This window comes from Trachinotus anak, unplaced genomic scaffold (assembly GCF_046630095.1).
Source record: "Trachinotus anak isolate AG129_WGS33_773 ecotype Australia unplaced genomic scaffold, CSIRO_AGI_Tana_v1 ptg000019l, whole genome shotgun sequence".
In the NCBI taxonomy this organism is placed as follows: Eukaryota; Metazoa; Chordata; class Actinopteri; order Carangiformes; family Carangidae; genus Trachinotus; species Trachinotus anak.
The window spans coordinates 4,514,637-4,531,103 of NW_027273870.1; the positions used below are offsets into that span (position 1 = coordinate 4,514,637).

The following is a 16,467-nucleotide window of genomic DNA, read 5'->3' on the forward strand; positions in this document are numbered from 1 at the left end:
CATCTAATAACTGGCACTAAAAACAAAGTACAGGTGAGGCTCATTAGTTTTGCAGGTTTTTGGTCCAAAATAAACCAAAATTTGGGTGAAATTCAGTTTTGATCATGTGGCCAAAGTTTTGAGGCACTATGAATATTTGATGGACCACAAGTTATGACAACTCATCCCGAGAAGGTATAAATATCTGTTCAAACTTTCATGGCAGTTCATCCAATAGTTGTTGAGACATTTCACGCAAAGCCACAACTAACCTCATGATGGCTCTATCATTATGTAAAGTCCTCACAATACATCCTATGGGAACCATTAAAGTCACCTGTGCCAAATTTTATGCCAATCCATTAGATGCAGAGATATTTCACTGGACAAATGAAAACTTTGACCTGCTGGTGGCACTAGAGGAAAAGTCAGGGCATTACCAAAGTCAGTGGAATTAATCCTATATGGTGGGCCAACCAAGTAACATTGCCATCTGTGGAGCCACACTGCTAACATTTTGTAATGATTTTATATCAGACACAGACCATAAGATAAAATACAATTAAATTTTAATCAGCCGTATCAATGAGACATTTCCACAAAATGTATCTCAAATCACTCCAAGTTTGACACGAGAGTAGTGCAAAAAAAAAAAGAAGCAATTAAAAATAAAAATTACCAGCAATTTTAAAAGTACATTTTATTTCCTTGAGTTTCATTTCTGGTTACATCCAAAGTTCCTGTACTTGTGCTCCAACTCCTCTATGCCCTTACAGGTATCTGTGTGTTCTGCAGTCTGACACTCTGCAGGCAAAGGCCAGTACTCAATCCAGGTTCTTTCACCAAGCACGTACTGATAACTGTGGAGAACAAAGAGAAACACAAATGTTATACAACCATGTATTTATCTATAGGGAATAAGAATTCTCTAAGGTTACCTGTCAAAGTAAACAACAAGAAAAATAATATTAACAGAAAAACTAGAATTGCTGCCTCTTTGTTGTATGCCTCCGCCAACCAAAAACATGTTTGTGACCTTGACCTTTGACCACCAACTTCTAAACAGTTCATTGTTGAGTCCAAGTGAATGTTTGTGCCAGATGTAATGATATTGATTGTCCCTGATATACTGCATTCACAAGAATGTGAGGTCACTGTGACCTTGAAATTTGCCCATGAAAATCTAATCAGTTCATTGAAGAAATTTCCTCAAGACGGTCTTCAGACATCATATTCAAGAATTTGTGCAAAATTTGAAGGGGTTCCCTTAAGGAGTTCCAGAGATATTATGTTCACAAGGCCATTACATTTTGCGAGGTCACTGCTGTTGCCACTGCAGGGACATAATCCTAGCTTGTACAAAAGTTGTGTTTATTGTTCACAAATAGGTGAATGCCTCTGAAGCCACATCGCATAAACTGACATTAAATGTAGACAATATAAGGAAGGGATGCAAACACTCTCTCTCTCTCTCTCTCTCTCTCTCCCTCATACACACACACACACACACACACACACACAAACTCACACCCACAAAACTCACGATAGAGTGTCCTTGTCTATTCTAACATCTCTGTCCACGCCCATGATAAGGTAGGTTTTGCCAACTTCCAGATTTAAAGCTTTTCTGCAGCGTTTATGGCTGAGGTATTCACGCAGGTGATCCTCAGCACCAACATCAGCACCTGTCATTAACATCCAAGACAAAAGAGAGACGCTCATTAAATGTAAGAAAATACATATTGTAATTGCACTGCTGTTTTCTTGTATTCATCACTGTAAGACATTTCCAGTTGAGTTAATGGAAGAATTTTTTCTGCCTGGCTAGAAACATCACTGGGTAGATCACACAATTCAAATTGTTCAATTTCCAGGGGAGACCATCTATCTTGACATCTCCTGGCACACATCGCAAGTCCTCATATTAAAATATTGAAAAAGAGATGAGATACATTAAAATATTCCCACTTAGCTTATGGAAAACATGGGGTACATTTTAGGCAGTTTAAAAAATTACAGGAGATGAATACCCACCTTCCTTGATGACTTTCACAACCTTCATTTTGTAAATGTCAGTTGCCCATTTGTGTGTGAACTCCTCAACGCTTACTTTGTACACTGAGGACAGACAAGTTGCAGATTGTTAGAGCACTCAGTCACTCAGTCACTCAGTCACTCAGTCACTTACTCACTCACTCACTCAAACACCAACTCCTACCATAATCTGTTTTACCGTCCTCGGTACTCTCACAGGATTTAATGAGGCGGTCAGCATTGTCGACTTTTTCTCTCCTCTGCATAGTGCATTCCTCTGGAAATAAACATTGGGCACAAAGTAAATGCACAACTGATTAAATCAAGTGAACACATTTTCAGGGTTTGTTGGTGTATCATGCACTAAAACACTCAATAGTTGGGTGGCCTTCAACAAGCAGTTATTGAGGCCCTTATTGTTCTCCCATCACTGAATGCCTGTGCAGCAAAGATTACACAATAAAACTAATAGTAAAGCTTCCTCTTTGTGAAGAATGTTTCAACTTAAAATGTTCTCATTCTTCTCCTTGTGTGGTTGTTGTCAGATTTACAAATGTTATAATATCAAATTTTAGCTCAGGTTCCTTAATGTAATGTTCATTCACCATGAGCATTGCCTCCTCTGCAGCAGCGGTGGTTACATCCACATAGATAGAAAAGGAGCCCATCTTCCATTTTCTATCAGGTCCTCCTGATTGTGTCCTGTCATCCTGTCAAATCTAGCTTTCACTGTGTTGTTGGGCCATGGCATAGATTTTAACTTGACAAGATCACATCACAATCCTCTCTCTCTGTAGTATGAGGTGTGCATTTTCCTGCATACAGCTTGTTTGTTATCTCGGTGTGAGAGAGACAAAGAAAATATATAGTAAAAATGCTGCATGATGTTGCTTTAAGTGTGTCTTCCTGTTGTCTGTTCATGCTTAACAGCTCACATTACACATCATGTTACTTACCTTCAGCACATGTGCATGTGTCCGGATTGCTGCAGAGCCTCAGTAGCTCTCCTTCCTCCCTGTTTGGGTGGTAGAATTTCACACAATGTGTCTCTGCAACAAGTGATAAAAATACTTTTCAGATATTTTCTTTGTGTTCTTGCAACAATAAATGAATCTTAAAACTCAGATGTGAAATACATATAATAAGTACTGGTGTGAACATATGGAGTATTATCAAAAACCATTGATTGTTTACCTCACTTTACATTAGCCTCTTGTTAGGATACTGACTCTTGTCGTTTAGGTATGTGTGTGTGTTTCCGACACACAGACAGCCTATGTTTCTGGATGTCTTCGAAACTCACCGTTTTTATTTTGATGGTCATAATATTCATAGACAGACACAGCAGCTGGCTGTAAGTTGCCCCCCTCCAGATCCTGATGGACCCTAAAAGAGATCTCTTCTTGCCGTTTATGAGAAATCTGCAGAGAGATGTCCAACAGAGGTACAATATGTGAGAGAGAGAAAGAAACAGAAAAAAATGGATAATCTCAGCTGTATTCTGATGACATTAATTTGATATTTGTATTGCATCGACCTGACCTGCATGAAGACAAAGAGAAGATTTCTAAGGGTAACTTACAAGTGGTCATGGTGAAATATGCCTGTAAAATCATAAAATCTATAAAACCTCTCAGTAGATAGGTAAGCCATTAAGATGACGCTATAGCAAACAGAATATTAGTTTTGCACAAAATTATACATTTAATTGGACTTTGGTATCCAGATTCATTTTTGACTGAAGTCAAATTTTCCTAGATTTAAAAATGTTGAACCAGTGTAAGTTAGTGAATTTAGAGAATTAATAAATCTGCATTGATTTCAAATACATTTGAATTACACTTTCAAATACATAAAGCTTAATCTCATGTGTGCCTTGGTACCGTATGTTATTATTTTAATACAATTACAATCTATGGTCATTTCTGAGTTAATTCTTTTGCTATTTTGTCCAGGTTTATTGACAACAGCAGCAGTTTTTATATTTAAAAAATTGTCAGTAAATGCATGATTTGAATATATATTTATACTTTCAATCAGAAAGTAATTTGAAAATACAGTTTTAAAAGAGAAATAAATTCATACATTTAATTAAGAATACAAGTTTTACTCAGACATTTGCAAGGACGGCTCCCTTTCTGATTTCCATCGTCTTGCTGCTATGCCTTCTTGCTTTTCATTTATCATTTACATGACACTTTGGGCCTTGTGCTGATAAAATAGCGCAAATCTGTCTTCATCAGAGGCCCTCTCTCATGGTTTCACAATAAAAGCTCTGAGGTGTCTCGCATATGGTAACACTGTCTACACAGGAAGCATTTCAGCTGAGTGTTAAGTGCAGGTCAGCCATGTTTATGAGCTTGGACCAAGGTTATAAGTTAAATTTAGTTTTTATCTTTTGAAAATGATTAGTTTTAATTTAGTATTTATTAGTTTCAGTGTTAGTTTTTTTGTTTTTTTGTAATATGTGGTAATATTATTCAGGGGCAGGATTCAAAAGGGACAGATTGTCAGATTGTACTGAACTTAACTGTGAAATAAAAACTCAATAAAAGATCATACAATTGTAACAAAACATCAGAGCTGTGTCAGGAAAGAACTGCTTGTGGAGGAGCTTCTCACCAACCACCAGCCAGTAGCCAGTGCAAGGAGGCAGAGGCAATCGATCACGTCTTGGACTATTATGCTTTTAGGCATTACTTCGTTGAAATTTTTTAGATTGCTTACTGCACCCTGGGACTGTTTGAAGTGTGCATTGTTGATTTTAAAATATTTTAGTTGACCCAGCTTTTAAGGCGTTTTTATTCGGGTGCACAGTGTTTTATGGCTTAGTTTTAGAAGAGTTCAGCTCCCTCAGTTAATTTTTTTAGAGATGCTATCCCTTGTATTGTGTTTAACTGCTGGGCCTTAAAATCACTTAGTTCCTCAGCTATGAGAGGATTTTATCTTTGTTAAACTGTCTTTGTTAGTCTTCACTGTGTGGGGAAGAATGTGGGGAACAGTTTTTTCCCCACTATTCTGCTCCAATCTGTCCTCACTACATACTGCTTCCTATTGTCTGAACCCAAATTAAAAACTAAATATTGAATTAAAGCCTTAGTGTTCCTCGGCTCTTACAAACCTGTGGCATTGTTGGAAATCTAGAGGTAATCTGTGCCACATGTGTGCATTGTCCGCAACAAATAACATGTACATACTTAGTTGTAATTGCAATTGCCCTCTGACACTGTAGTGGTCACTGTTGACACATCTACACACATCTACACTCTGTTAAAAATTTCATAATTACTTTGCTGGATTGTACTTGCATTTATGGTCTTTTGGTCTTTATGAATGTGCAAGTTACTTTATTTTCTGTGTGTTTTGGAAGGAGGCTAAAAAGGAGGTCACTGCGTCAGGGTACGCACTGACGCATTAGCCAATCATCAGCAATGAGTCGCAAACAGAGGGTGCTTATTTCCCCTCACTTGCGTTTTATTGTTGTGTCATAGCTATTCTCATGTCAGACGCAAGGAAGAGATGCTAGAATAGAGGAAACACGTTTTTAGAGAAATCTGAAACAACGTCAATTTCTGACAATGATGGCATGCGGTATTTAATTCAAATGTTCTTACTTCTGAAAAACAACAATCTCATTCTCTCTCTAACCATAGACTTATCAATGATACAGGGTAAAATGGGAAAATGATCAAAAATGAAAAGACACATCTTTCTGACGAAGTGAAAGGAACAATAAACCTGAACCTAAATGAACCTGAATTAAAGAGTTTCTCCCCACAACAGAGGAGGTGAAATATAATACGTCTTTTTTTTTTTTTTTTGAGTCCGGTGGCAATATTGAAAACAATGTAACTTCAATGTTCTTGTCAAAGCTTATTTGAATACGAGAGAGACAAAGAGGTCAGGAAAAACTTGTGGCTTACCTTGTCCAGGTAGATGATGACTGAGCCTGTGTGTGACACGGGTGAGTTTATGTCATATCTTGCAATGATTCGGGAAGCTCCTTTGGACAACTACACACCCAGACGTACAAACAAACACATGTCAGACAGCTCGCCAAACTTTAAAACACATCCTCTTTCCACTGACTATAAACACTGAGTGTTGAACTCTACATGTGTGCAAGTCTTACCAAATCCAGGTCTCTTGTGTTCGCACTGAAGCCACTTAACAAGCCAACATCCAAAATTGCCATGGTTGCATCATGCTCCGTGTTCAAATACCTGTACACAGAATGGAGAGAGTAATTACAATAACAGAAAAAACTGAAACAGGCAGGTGGGAAGCAAAGCCTAAATAACCTTCATAAAGAATTCAGGGGAGAAGGGAAAGGTAACACTGAGACAAGAATGGGCAAAATTTCAGAGAGTGTGATAACCCCAAGAATCGTGTATTATTAATGGGAAGATTTAAACAACATTAAAGAAATGCAAGAATGAGAAGGAAACAGTGGGGAAAATGGAGTTTTGAGGGTAGACGGCTAGTTAGAAAATGTTCTGTATGAAGCCAAATTATTGTACTTACTTAACCTCTATTTTCAGTCTGTATGTTTTTTCATCTGTCTCTGGAGAGGCAAAACATTCGGCAAAACATGAGATGAGCATCTATATAAATATATATATATATATATATATATATATATGTATATATATATATACATACACACACACACACACACACACACATATCTATATATATATATATATATATATACATATATATATATATATATATATGTATGAGAAAAAAAAGAGAGACAATCACCACAAAAGAAAACACAACAACACATCACACAAACTAGACAAATACAAGCAAGACACATAGAAAATGACATCCAGCAAATAAAGACAAATAGAAGAACAGGTAGAGACAGAAAGAGTGGAGCTACTGTTGCAGTTTAAAGCTTTCAGTTTTACTTTAACTCCTTCATCAGAAGCTGGCCGAGCTGTCATGAGAACAACAGCGGATAAACAACAGGCTGATCATGTGACAGCTACATTTAAGTCGTGAGGTGAAACCAAGCTGGAAAAAATGAAGCAGATACAAAAGTGCTAAAAGCTGTGGTTCTTTGAAATGGCCACTTGAGGCTGGCTCTTAAAGCGAGTCAATCTCCATAGACTCCCATGTTAAAATGTCTAACTTTACAGCAGAAATAAACATGTTTACAGCCTGGTAAACAATGAGTAGAGCTAATCTCCCCCTTCATGACAACTGTACGGAGGCTGAGGTTTTATATAACTCACCCATTTGAATTTTGTTAAGGCTTAAAGTGCTGAAGAATTGAAGGCATGACTGCTTGAAGTGACAGGTGGGTGAGAGTATGCTTGCCACAAAGGTCATGCACCGAAGTCTCGGTTGCATGCGTACCCCACCTGTTTGCCCATTTTTCGATTAGGTGGAGTAAGACACTGCTAAGATGGCCCCGGCAGAGCAGCCCACTCTGAGCTTCAGATCTGCTCTTTGAAAACCTACGGGTGTCTTCAAGGATGCTATGTCCATTTTTATTTATAGTCTATGGGAGTACATAGTACTAAAGCTGTGCGGTACCTACATCTGTAAAGGCACGTTTCACCATTTGGCAGCCATTTTGGCAACACCTCAGGGCAGTAATTCTGGGCTAACAAGACCAGGCTGCCATCTACAATGCTGAAGCTTTCAGTGATGCAATGGAGAGGCTGGGACTGCATTCTCTAATGTAGTTGTGGACTGAGGTCACCAGTGGCTCAGTGTAAATCATGACATTGGCCAACAGCTGTTCTATGGTCATATCAATGATGATTTTGCTTCTAAAAAATCTTGGAAGAAAAGATTTTGAAGATGATGATAATGATGAACTTTTAAAGGGATTTATGAAGAATTGTTCATACAGTCTATTTTAATAATTAATCTTCATAGTGATAACTGTGTATAATTTATTCGTAGTTTATTTGCACCTCCATCTTTACTTTTACTATATCTCTACTTATCTTACTTTTATCGAAACAACACTTTGCGCTTGGCCCCCAAAAAACTTGAAATGGCCCTGCCACCATCCTCATCTCTGCTAGGGCCTCCGGACTGTCCAGTTCCAGCCTGACAGCAGATTTTGCTTTCTGTTCACTCTGCTGGCATCACCAGCTTTGATGCGACCTCCCCAGAACACAAGTACAAAACTAGAATTACTGCCTCACAGTTGATTGACTCCGCCGTTTCAGATTATGTCAGTATTTATTTTATTTATTTTACCCAGAGTCATATAGATAGATGTTGATGACATGCATCTATCTTATTATATTTAAAATACAAAAGCGAGATCAAAAGTACTTATTAATTTGATTATTTTTAATTTGCTTACATATGACAGTTTGTTGGCGAGTAAGCGGGATAATACCCTCCAAGTTTGGTTGCTGTGTATCGAGTGGTTCTTTGCCCTTGCATCATCCATTACAATCAACCTGCCCGATATTACCCCTTACTTGCATTAACATGCATTTAATTGGTAGATGAGTCCATATTTCAAGACAAATGCTCATCTTGGTATTACTGGAAGTTTTTTCCAAAGATTTATCTTTAATATTTTTCTGTAATCTTTTTTAGGAATCCAATCCATGGCATGATAATGAGAATGAATGAGTTTACTTATATAGCACCTTTAAAAACAAAGTTTTTAGTGCTTTGACAACAAAGCAAAAGCAGTAACAGGCAAGAGGGTCAGGAGGCAGTATAACAACAAGACAACAACACAAAGCTGGAAGGTAAGGCCAAACAAAAACAGGACAGAAATTAAGTAAAGTTAAAGAGAAAATACATACAATATACCTCAATATGACTAAAAGCAATGAGAGTGAGTACATACAGGAAAAAAAGCAATACAAAAGAATAAAAATGACGGCAGAAACTGACAAAAGCTTGAAATGCAAGGCTTGAAACAATACCTACATGTTATGAGTAAGAGAGAGAAAGAGGGCGGCAAATTACCTCGATTGAACTTCACAGAGAGGTTAAACCTCTGACAGTCGCTTTCCCTTTTTTGAGGCAGAACATAATACAGCGACACCATCTGTCACATCGACAAAGTTTCAAATTTCAGTTTCTTACAACTTGGATCTTAATTTCATAGGTATGGCTATTATTTCTGTTGGTAATAACAACATTACTTGTAATTGCTAAGATGTACGTCATTGCTAAAAAGAGATCTATTGGGGCAACAAGCATGGGCAGTCAATTTTTTCAGGTTTTTGTAGCTATATTACTATCATGTGAAATTGTGTACTCATTGTTTTTTGACACCAATCAGTAATTGATTTTCAATTAGGGAGAATGACAATTACATACCAAGTTACAATACTTTAAACAATGAAAAAAATGTAACTTTTAATTTGAAGGCCTTAAGTACCAATGATAAACTCAGAATAAAACTGTTATGCTCACTTTCACCGTTATTTCTCCTGTTCCCGTGGCAACCACTTTCACATCCTCATTTATGCTTCTCATCTGTTGAGTTTTAAAAGATGAACGTATGCACATGTACATACAAACACATAGAAAAAACAGAAACTTCATCAGATAATTAAGGAGAAGCAAGCGTACAGAGAAATTAAGAGGAATTGCAACTTAAAAGATGCATTAGTATTTTACATATTTTTACTATTTCAAGTATAATGTGCAAGAGAAAATTATGCCCCAGCACTGCAGCTTTACCGAGCTCTTGTTTTAACTTTAAGGTGTATTTACTGTATGGTAAAGTCTCATCCTGACCCAGTGCTTTTGATGGGGACAACAGGAGAGGATTGCAAAGGAACTGACACACCTGAGAGTTATTATTGAAGAGAGAAGTTTTAAAGATCTGCCATTTCATGAAACTGTGGGAACTATTTTCAGTGACTGTAAATCTTGAAGAATATTTTTAGCATTGTGCAATAGCATTGCGTGTGTGTGAGGATTGCAAGGTTATGATGCTTGCTTTTGATAACTATAGGTTGGGGAGTTGCTGAAGTCTCAAAAGGGAGCAGGGTGTTACAGATAGTGAAGCCAAGGATGTGTGGAGGGGTTGTTCTTCAGATGCGGGGTGGACATGCCATGAATAGACTGCATAGGTAGAAGATGAGGATAGAAGTAGGCAAGGGCGCAGTTAACTGATAGAGGGGAGACAGCCCTGAGGGGATGGGAGTGTTGTGTCTGTCTCTGTCTTCTCTTCTCTGTTCCTCACACAGAAAAATCAGCTGTTGCCAGGCAGGAGTGAAGGAGGTCAAATGGAGTCAGATAACCACGAAGGAGGCGCCTGGGCGAAGGCCAGTCGGGCAACAGCCAATGAAGAAGAGTTCAACCTACATTCCTTGCTTTCTTTGTGTAACAATAATAAAAAGACCGGGTTAGGGGGAAGTTAGTGTGTCAAACTTCGTGAACTGGCACAGCTGCATGTTGTTGTCAGGGAAAGATAGTTTGGACCCGGAGCTCTGAAACGATCCTCTTTTAATTTTGTGAAAGCTTGTTTAATAAATTAGTGAAAAGAATTCGGAATTCGTCTCCTGCATTAACTTCATCAAACGAACACGCGAGTTTACTTGAAATGAGAAAAGGCAGTAAACTCAACAATTTGGTGACCCCGACGTGATGAAGGCAGGATCCAAATTCTAGGACAACCTGGGAAAGAGGAAAACAGACAACTACGATACTTGGACAATATGACGGCGGCCGCTTCTTCTAAAAGGTAAGCAGACACCTGTTTAATCAAAAGATCTGCTGGATTGGAAATGATAAAAAATTTAAAGTTGTCCATTTATCTGCTTTGTCTGTATAAACCAAGTAAAGCAATGTAAAAGAGAATCGGGGTTAATCCAGGAACCTGCGCAGGTCCCGGAGGGTTGGAGTCCCCCGGAGGCTATTGCCTTTCCGGTGAGAGGCCGGATAAAGTAAGAGCGGTCAGGGACCAAGGCTCAGGTGCGTCAGGGACGTAGCCTAGGAGAGGTTAGTCGACTCTCTAAATCTGATTTGGGTTGGAGCCCTTGCGGTAGGTTTTGAAGTACTGCATAAATTGTAGCCCGTTTAAAAGGCCAGGGAAGCAAACGTGACGCTGGGGACAAGGAGAGTCCTTCGCAGAGTGTTTATTTTGTCGTTTTCGGGATGAGTTTGTGATTCTCAGCTACAGTAAGAAGTTTCATATTGAAGTTACCTGTAGTGGCCTGAGAGGGTGATGGTCTGGGACCAAGCTGTGTGTTGTGCTGTATGATATTGTTGCATTGTATCAAGCTGTATGATATTGCTACGTTGTGTCAAGCTGTGGGATATTTTCATTATTGTGTGTGGCGTGGACAGTCCCTGTAACTTCAGAGAAACGGGGTGGTAGATATTAACAGTGTCTCAGTGATTGTGTGTGCAGTGTCTCGGTCTGAAACGTCTCACTGAAAAGTGAGTTCAGACTGATTGGGTCAGTGGCTCGGGTGTACTCCATACACACTGACTGGCTGCACATACTATTCATTGATCAGGTCAGTTGCTCGGGTGTACTCCATACAAACTGACTGGCTGTTAAGGGGAGGTATATCATAACAATAACATATCATAATAATATTATTTATATTATATAGAATTATAATGGATGGGGAATTTGATCGGGAATGTGAGGAGACAGGTCCTCCACGGTATATGATGGCGAGTTCAGTGGGAGAGCAGTGGAGTAAGGTGAAAGCACAGCTGTCAAGTGGGTTTTCTAGGGGGGAGAGAGAAAAGATGTTGAAAAAATATGAGAAGGTTTGGAAGCAGATGCAGACTGAGGGACAGGTACCAGCAGATCAGAGTAACGAGGCTGTGATAACTCATCTAGTAGCAGCAGAGGAAAAGGCAAAGAGAGAGGTTGAGGAGCATAGTAAACAAACACCAGGCACTTTTCAGAAAGGGAAATGGGAAGAAGGGCTAGAAAAGAAAGATAAGTGGCGCACTCGAGTTCATAATATGGCCATGGCTTGTGCAGCAGTGTATCCTGAGGCATGGAGAAAAATGACACACAAGGGTGAAGGAATGCAGCACACGGCTAAATCAGCAGCAGTACTGTCAACACCAACAGCCCCACAGTTGTATCCTGATTTAAGTGCATTATCACCACCTTATCAGATGCCAGTGGTCAAGGTAGAGGGAGTTTTGCAGACAGAAGAAATAAGCCAGAAAGAGAAGAATAAACTGTTGGAGGAAATGGATGGGTTGGTACAGGCAGAACTAGAAGTAATAAGGAGAGAGCTAGAGCAGGCTAAGAAGAGAGTAGAAGAGACTAACCAGCGAACTGAAAATATGGAGAGAGAGCATGTAGCACTCATGAACCTGTCAGGTGTAGGGGCAGCACATCAGTCTAACAGCGGAGCATCATCACCGCGCCACCCTTTGCCCAACACCATCACATCAACACCATGCACCACCATTCCATTTGCTACACTTATAGAGAGATTTAAAAATCAAGCACAGGAGGGGCACAGACAGGAGGGGGCACATGAGACGGATTTGGGAAAAAACATTCAGAGTGTAAAGCGGCAGCTTTTTGGCAACCAACAGGACCGAAGTCAGTCAATACATCAGGTTAGACTGAGCAACGATCCAGCTAACAAACAGGATATGAGTGATGGGCAATCTGACAACAATGAACGAGGGCCAGATGATGCAGAATTAGAATGCATCGACAGAGAGGCGGTAACCAGAGATGAGGGACAGAATAATCGTTCACTCTCGTTCAGTGGGCAGGTCGAGGTGCCAGCGGGCATTTTACAGCCTCCAGATAGATCGCGCTCTCTGTATCCTTTACGCAGTGGAGCAACCGCCAAGGGAAATTTTCCTTTGTTAAATCGTGGGCCGGGTAGAGGACAGGTTTATAAACCCTTCTCATTCACTGACATGAACTGCATGGTGGAGAAAATGCCACTCCCAACAGAAGGAGGAGGCCAATGGATGGCAAAGTTTTGTCAGCTGACCATGGGCCAACAATTGGCCATGGGAGATTGGAGAGCTCTGCTGGGCAGACAGGTTGGTGAATGGGAAGTGAAACAAGTAGAGGCGATGACTAAGCTAGGGGGAGAAGCCGATGAAGCGCCGTTTTTGCAACATGCCACTGATATAGGCGAAGCAATGCGTGTAAAATATCCAGTTCCACACAGTACAGTGCACTCACTAGTGTTCTCAATACAGGAGGGAGAGGATGTTCCAGCTTTTCTGATTAGATGTAAAGCACAGTGGGCAAGCACCACCGGAGAACATCCGGGTTCTAGCGAGCTGCAGAAAACACTGTTTAGGAAAGCTGTGATGGAGGGAATGCCCAAAACTGTCAAGACAGCTATGGAAAGCAATCCCGACATCCCAGGATGTGACTGTGCAAAATGGGAAAAGCATCTCTTTCACCATATGAGAGCTCACAAAAGTAGAATTGATGCAGAAAAGGCAGAGCTGGAAGGAGCACAAACTCAGCTTCTTAAACTTCAACTTGAGGCAGCAAGAAAACTTGTGAATGATTCGAAGAAATCAAAACAAACAGCGCCAAATTGGGTGCCTAGACCACCTAGACATCTTAGAAATCACACAGGGGGCATGGCGGGGGTCTCTCGGGGCAGAGGCAGGGGAGGCAGCGGTTACCGAAGGTATAACCATACGAGAGATCAGTGCTACATATACCATGAAACAGGACATTGGGCTCGAGACTGCCCACAAGCAGACCAGCAGGGGCCAAGGCCATGGCAGCCTCCCAATCGCGGTCCAGCATCTCAGCCACAGGGACAGCGCATGCATCAAGCACCAAACTCAGGGACTGCACCACCTAGGGGTCAATACCCTATGGTCTCTGAAGAGTATGAGTACTGACGGGGCCCGAGAGCTCAGGAGCATGTGGGGTTGGCAGACCCCTACATGCCTATGATGGTAGATAACAAAGAACTGCTTTTTCTTGTGGATACAGGAGCAAGATATTCAACCATCATTGATAAACTATCTGAATCTAGACTTTCTTCTAACAGTGTCCAGGTTGTTGGGTTCTCGGGTTGACCAGAAGCTTTGCCACTCACGAAACCTCTCCGCACGGCGGTGGCAGGACAGGTGTTTCATCATCAGTATGTTCAGGCAGCATCATGCCCTGCTAACCTCATGGGTAGGGACGTCTTGATAAAATGTGGAGCTTCTGTGTTGTGTAGTCCGGAGGGGCTCACAGTCACGTTTCCAAATGGCGTAACCACAAACTGTTCTGTTCCATCGTTGCATACGACTTCACATATGATGCTGGCAGCTGACACGACTCCACAAGCGCCAACTCTGTGGGCTGACATCTACTGGGGTATGTTGGAACCTGAGGATGTGAAACAGAATGGTGTAGTAGCGTTGTTTACACGGTGGCGACCTTGGTTGCGGGCTTTGCGTCCCTATGCTTCCCCCATTGATCCTTATCATGTCACTCTGTTGTATGATAGAGAAGGTAATGAGATGTACCAACATGAGTTTTATGATGAGATTGAGGGGAAGAATTGGCAAATCACTTCTCCGTGTATTTTTGCAGGTCCAGAGGGTGTGGCTGCAGTCGTTGATCTGACACCAGAACAAAGTGTATGGTATGAGATGGCTGAAGAAGCCATACCTCATATCACCTTAATGGTTCATGCTGATCATCAAGCTAAAGATTTGGGCCCCATGACTAAAAGGTTGAGTGGTGTCACAGATTGGATGCCAACTCAGATTTCTGGCCTTCAGTATTCGCCTTCAGAATCTGCATATAAAATAACACATGCAACACGTGATGTAGTGACCCTGGAACACAGACAAATTGAGAGGTTCCATGGCAGAGAAAAAACTGACCATGAAGAGGCTAATGTAATGCATAGCACATTACCTGACTCCCTGTGGTCCCAAGGACCCACAGATGTAGGTTTTTGCTCACACATTGATCCAATCACATTTGACTTATCTGACAACACACCAATTTGGCAATCTCAATATAAACATAAGCCTGACGCTGATATAGGCATACAGGACACCATTGAAGAGCTGTTACAAGCTGGTGTTCTTGAACCCTCTTCCTCACCTTGGAACACTCCAATTCTTCCTGTGGAGAAGCAACACACAGGCAAATACCGCATGGCTCATGATTTGCGACGCATTAATCAGATCACAGCGACGCCAACGGTCCCCGTGCCCAGTCCGTATACTGCTATGTCAACTCTCACACCTCAACACCAGTGGTTTTCATGCATTGATTTGGCTAACGCATTTTTCTGTCTTCCATTAGCTGACCGTCTGCGTGATGTCTTCTCATTCACATACCAAGGACGCCGTCTTAGGTATACCCGTGTACCTCAGGGGTTCATCTTGTCACCAGGACTGTTTAACCAGGTACTCAAACAGCAGCTGGAGGGGCTGCACCTCCCACAGGGTGTGGTACTAATTCAATATGTAGATGACATATTATTAGCTGCACCATCACCTGACTCTTGCCTAGAGGCGACACATTCCCTGCTCATGAAACTGTTCGAGATAGGATTTAAAGTCTCAAAATCCAAACTACAGTGCTGCAGGCAGTCAGTGACGTTTCTAGGTCGTGTGGTGTCCTCTAAGGGCACTGCCATTTCTGGTAATCACAGATCTGCACTTCTTGATCACTCTAAACCATCCACAGTGAAGGAAATGTTGTCATTTCTTGGGTTGGCAGGATATAGCAGACATTTTGTTCCAGCATTTTGTGAAGTCACAGCTCCTCTGCGCTGCCTAGTTAATGAACAAGGTATGAAAAATCTAACTGCACATCTAAATTGGACAGTGGCAGCGGAACAAGCGTTCATTAGCCTCAAACAAGACATGTCTCAAGCTGCTGATCTCGCGGTCCCCGATTACACAGAACCATTCTTCCTTGATGTTTCTGTAAAAGCACATTCCGCGAACGGAGTGCTTTTCCAGAAAAAAGGGGGGGGTAGACAGGTACTGATGTATGCTAGTGTAACTCTAGATCCAACAGAGGCAAGACATCCACCATGCACTAGACATGCAGCAGGAGTAGCTAAACTACTACAAAAAACAGCACACATGGTAATGGGACATGCATTGACAGTTTTAACAACACACAGCATTGTGGCTTATGTCAATTCAGCTACATTCACGATGACATCATTAAGGCAGACTAGGCTGGATAAACTTCTAGGAGCTGCACACATCACCTACACACATGAAGGCATCAACATGGTTGACAACATGGAGGAAGGAACACCACACCAATGTGAGGAAAGAGTGGAGCGAGATGTAAAGGTTAGACCCGACTTACAACACAAACCAATCCCAGATGCAGACGATACACTGTATACTGATGGGTGCTGGTATAGACATCCCACAAAAGGGCTGCAAGCTGCATTTGCCGTGGTAAAACAAACATCCTTAGGACAGTTTGAGGAAGTCAGAGCAGAAAAAATGGAAGGGAAAGTGTCAGCTCAACTAGCTGAACTAAGAGCAGTGATAACGGCCCTTGAA

The 16,467-nt window shown here is 41.1% G+C and overlaps 1 protein-coding gene across 1 annotated transcript in view; it reads right to left on the reverse strand.

Moving 5' to 3' along the window:
- Positions 1 to 531: 531 nt before the first annotated feature.
- LOC139636193 (complement C3-like) overlaps positions 532 to 16,467 on the reverse strand; it is a 40,662-nt gene continuing 24,726 nt past the window's right edge. Inside the window, exons 33-43 of the mRNA XM_071504024.1 lie at positions 9,424 to 9,486; positions 8,971 to 9,052; positions 6,538 to 6,577; positions 6,146 to 6,236; positions 5,937 to 6,026; positions 3,317 to 3,434; positions 2,970 to 3,062; positions 2,198 to 2,290; positions 2,014 to 2,097; positions 1,523 to 1,664; positions 532 to 839 (exon numbers count right to left, since the gene is read on the reverse strand). Of these exons, the coding sequence (XP_071360125.1) occupies positions 695 to 839; positions 1,523 to 1,664; positions 2,014 to 2,097; positions 2,198 to 2,290; positions 2,970 to 3,062; positions 3,317 to 3,434; positions 5,937 to 6,026; positions 6,146 to 6,236; positions 6,538 to 6,577; positions 8,971 to 9,052; positions 9,424 to 9,486 (1,041 nt within the window). The 3' untranslated portion in view covers positions 532 to 694. The remainder of the gene's footprint in view (positions 840 to 1,522; positions 1,665 to 2,013; positions 2,098 to 2,197; positions 2,291 to 2,969; positions 3,063 to 3,316; positions 3,435 to 5,936; positions 6,027 to 6,145; positions 6,237 to 6,537; positions 6,578 to 8,970; positions 9,053 to 9,423; positions 9,487 to 16,467) is intronic.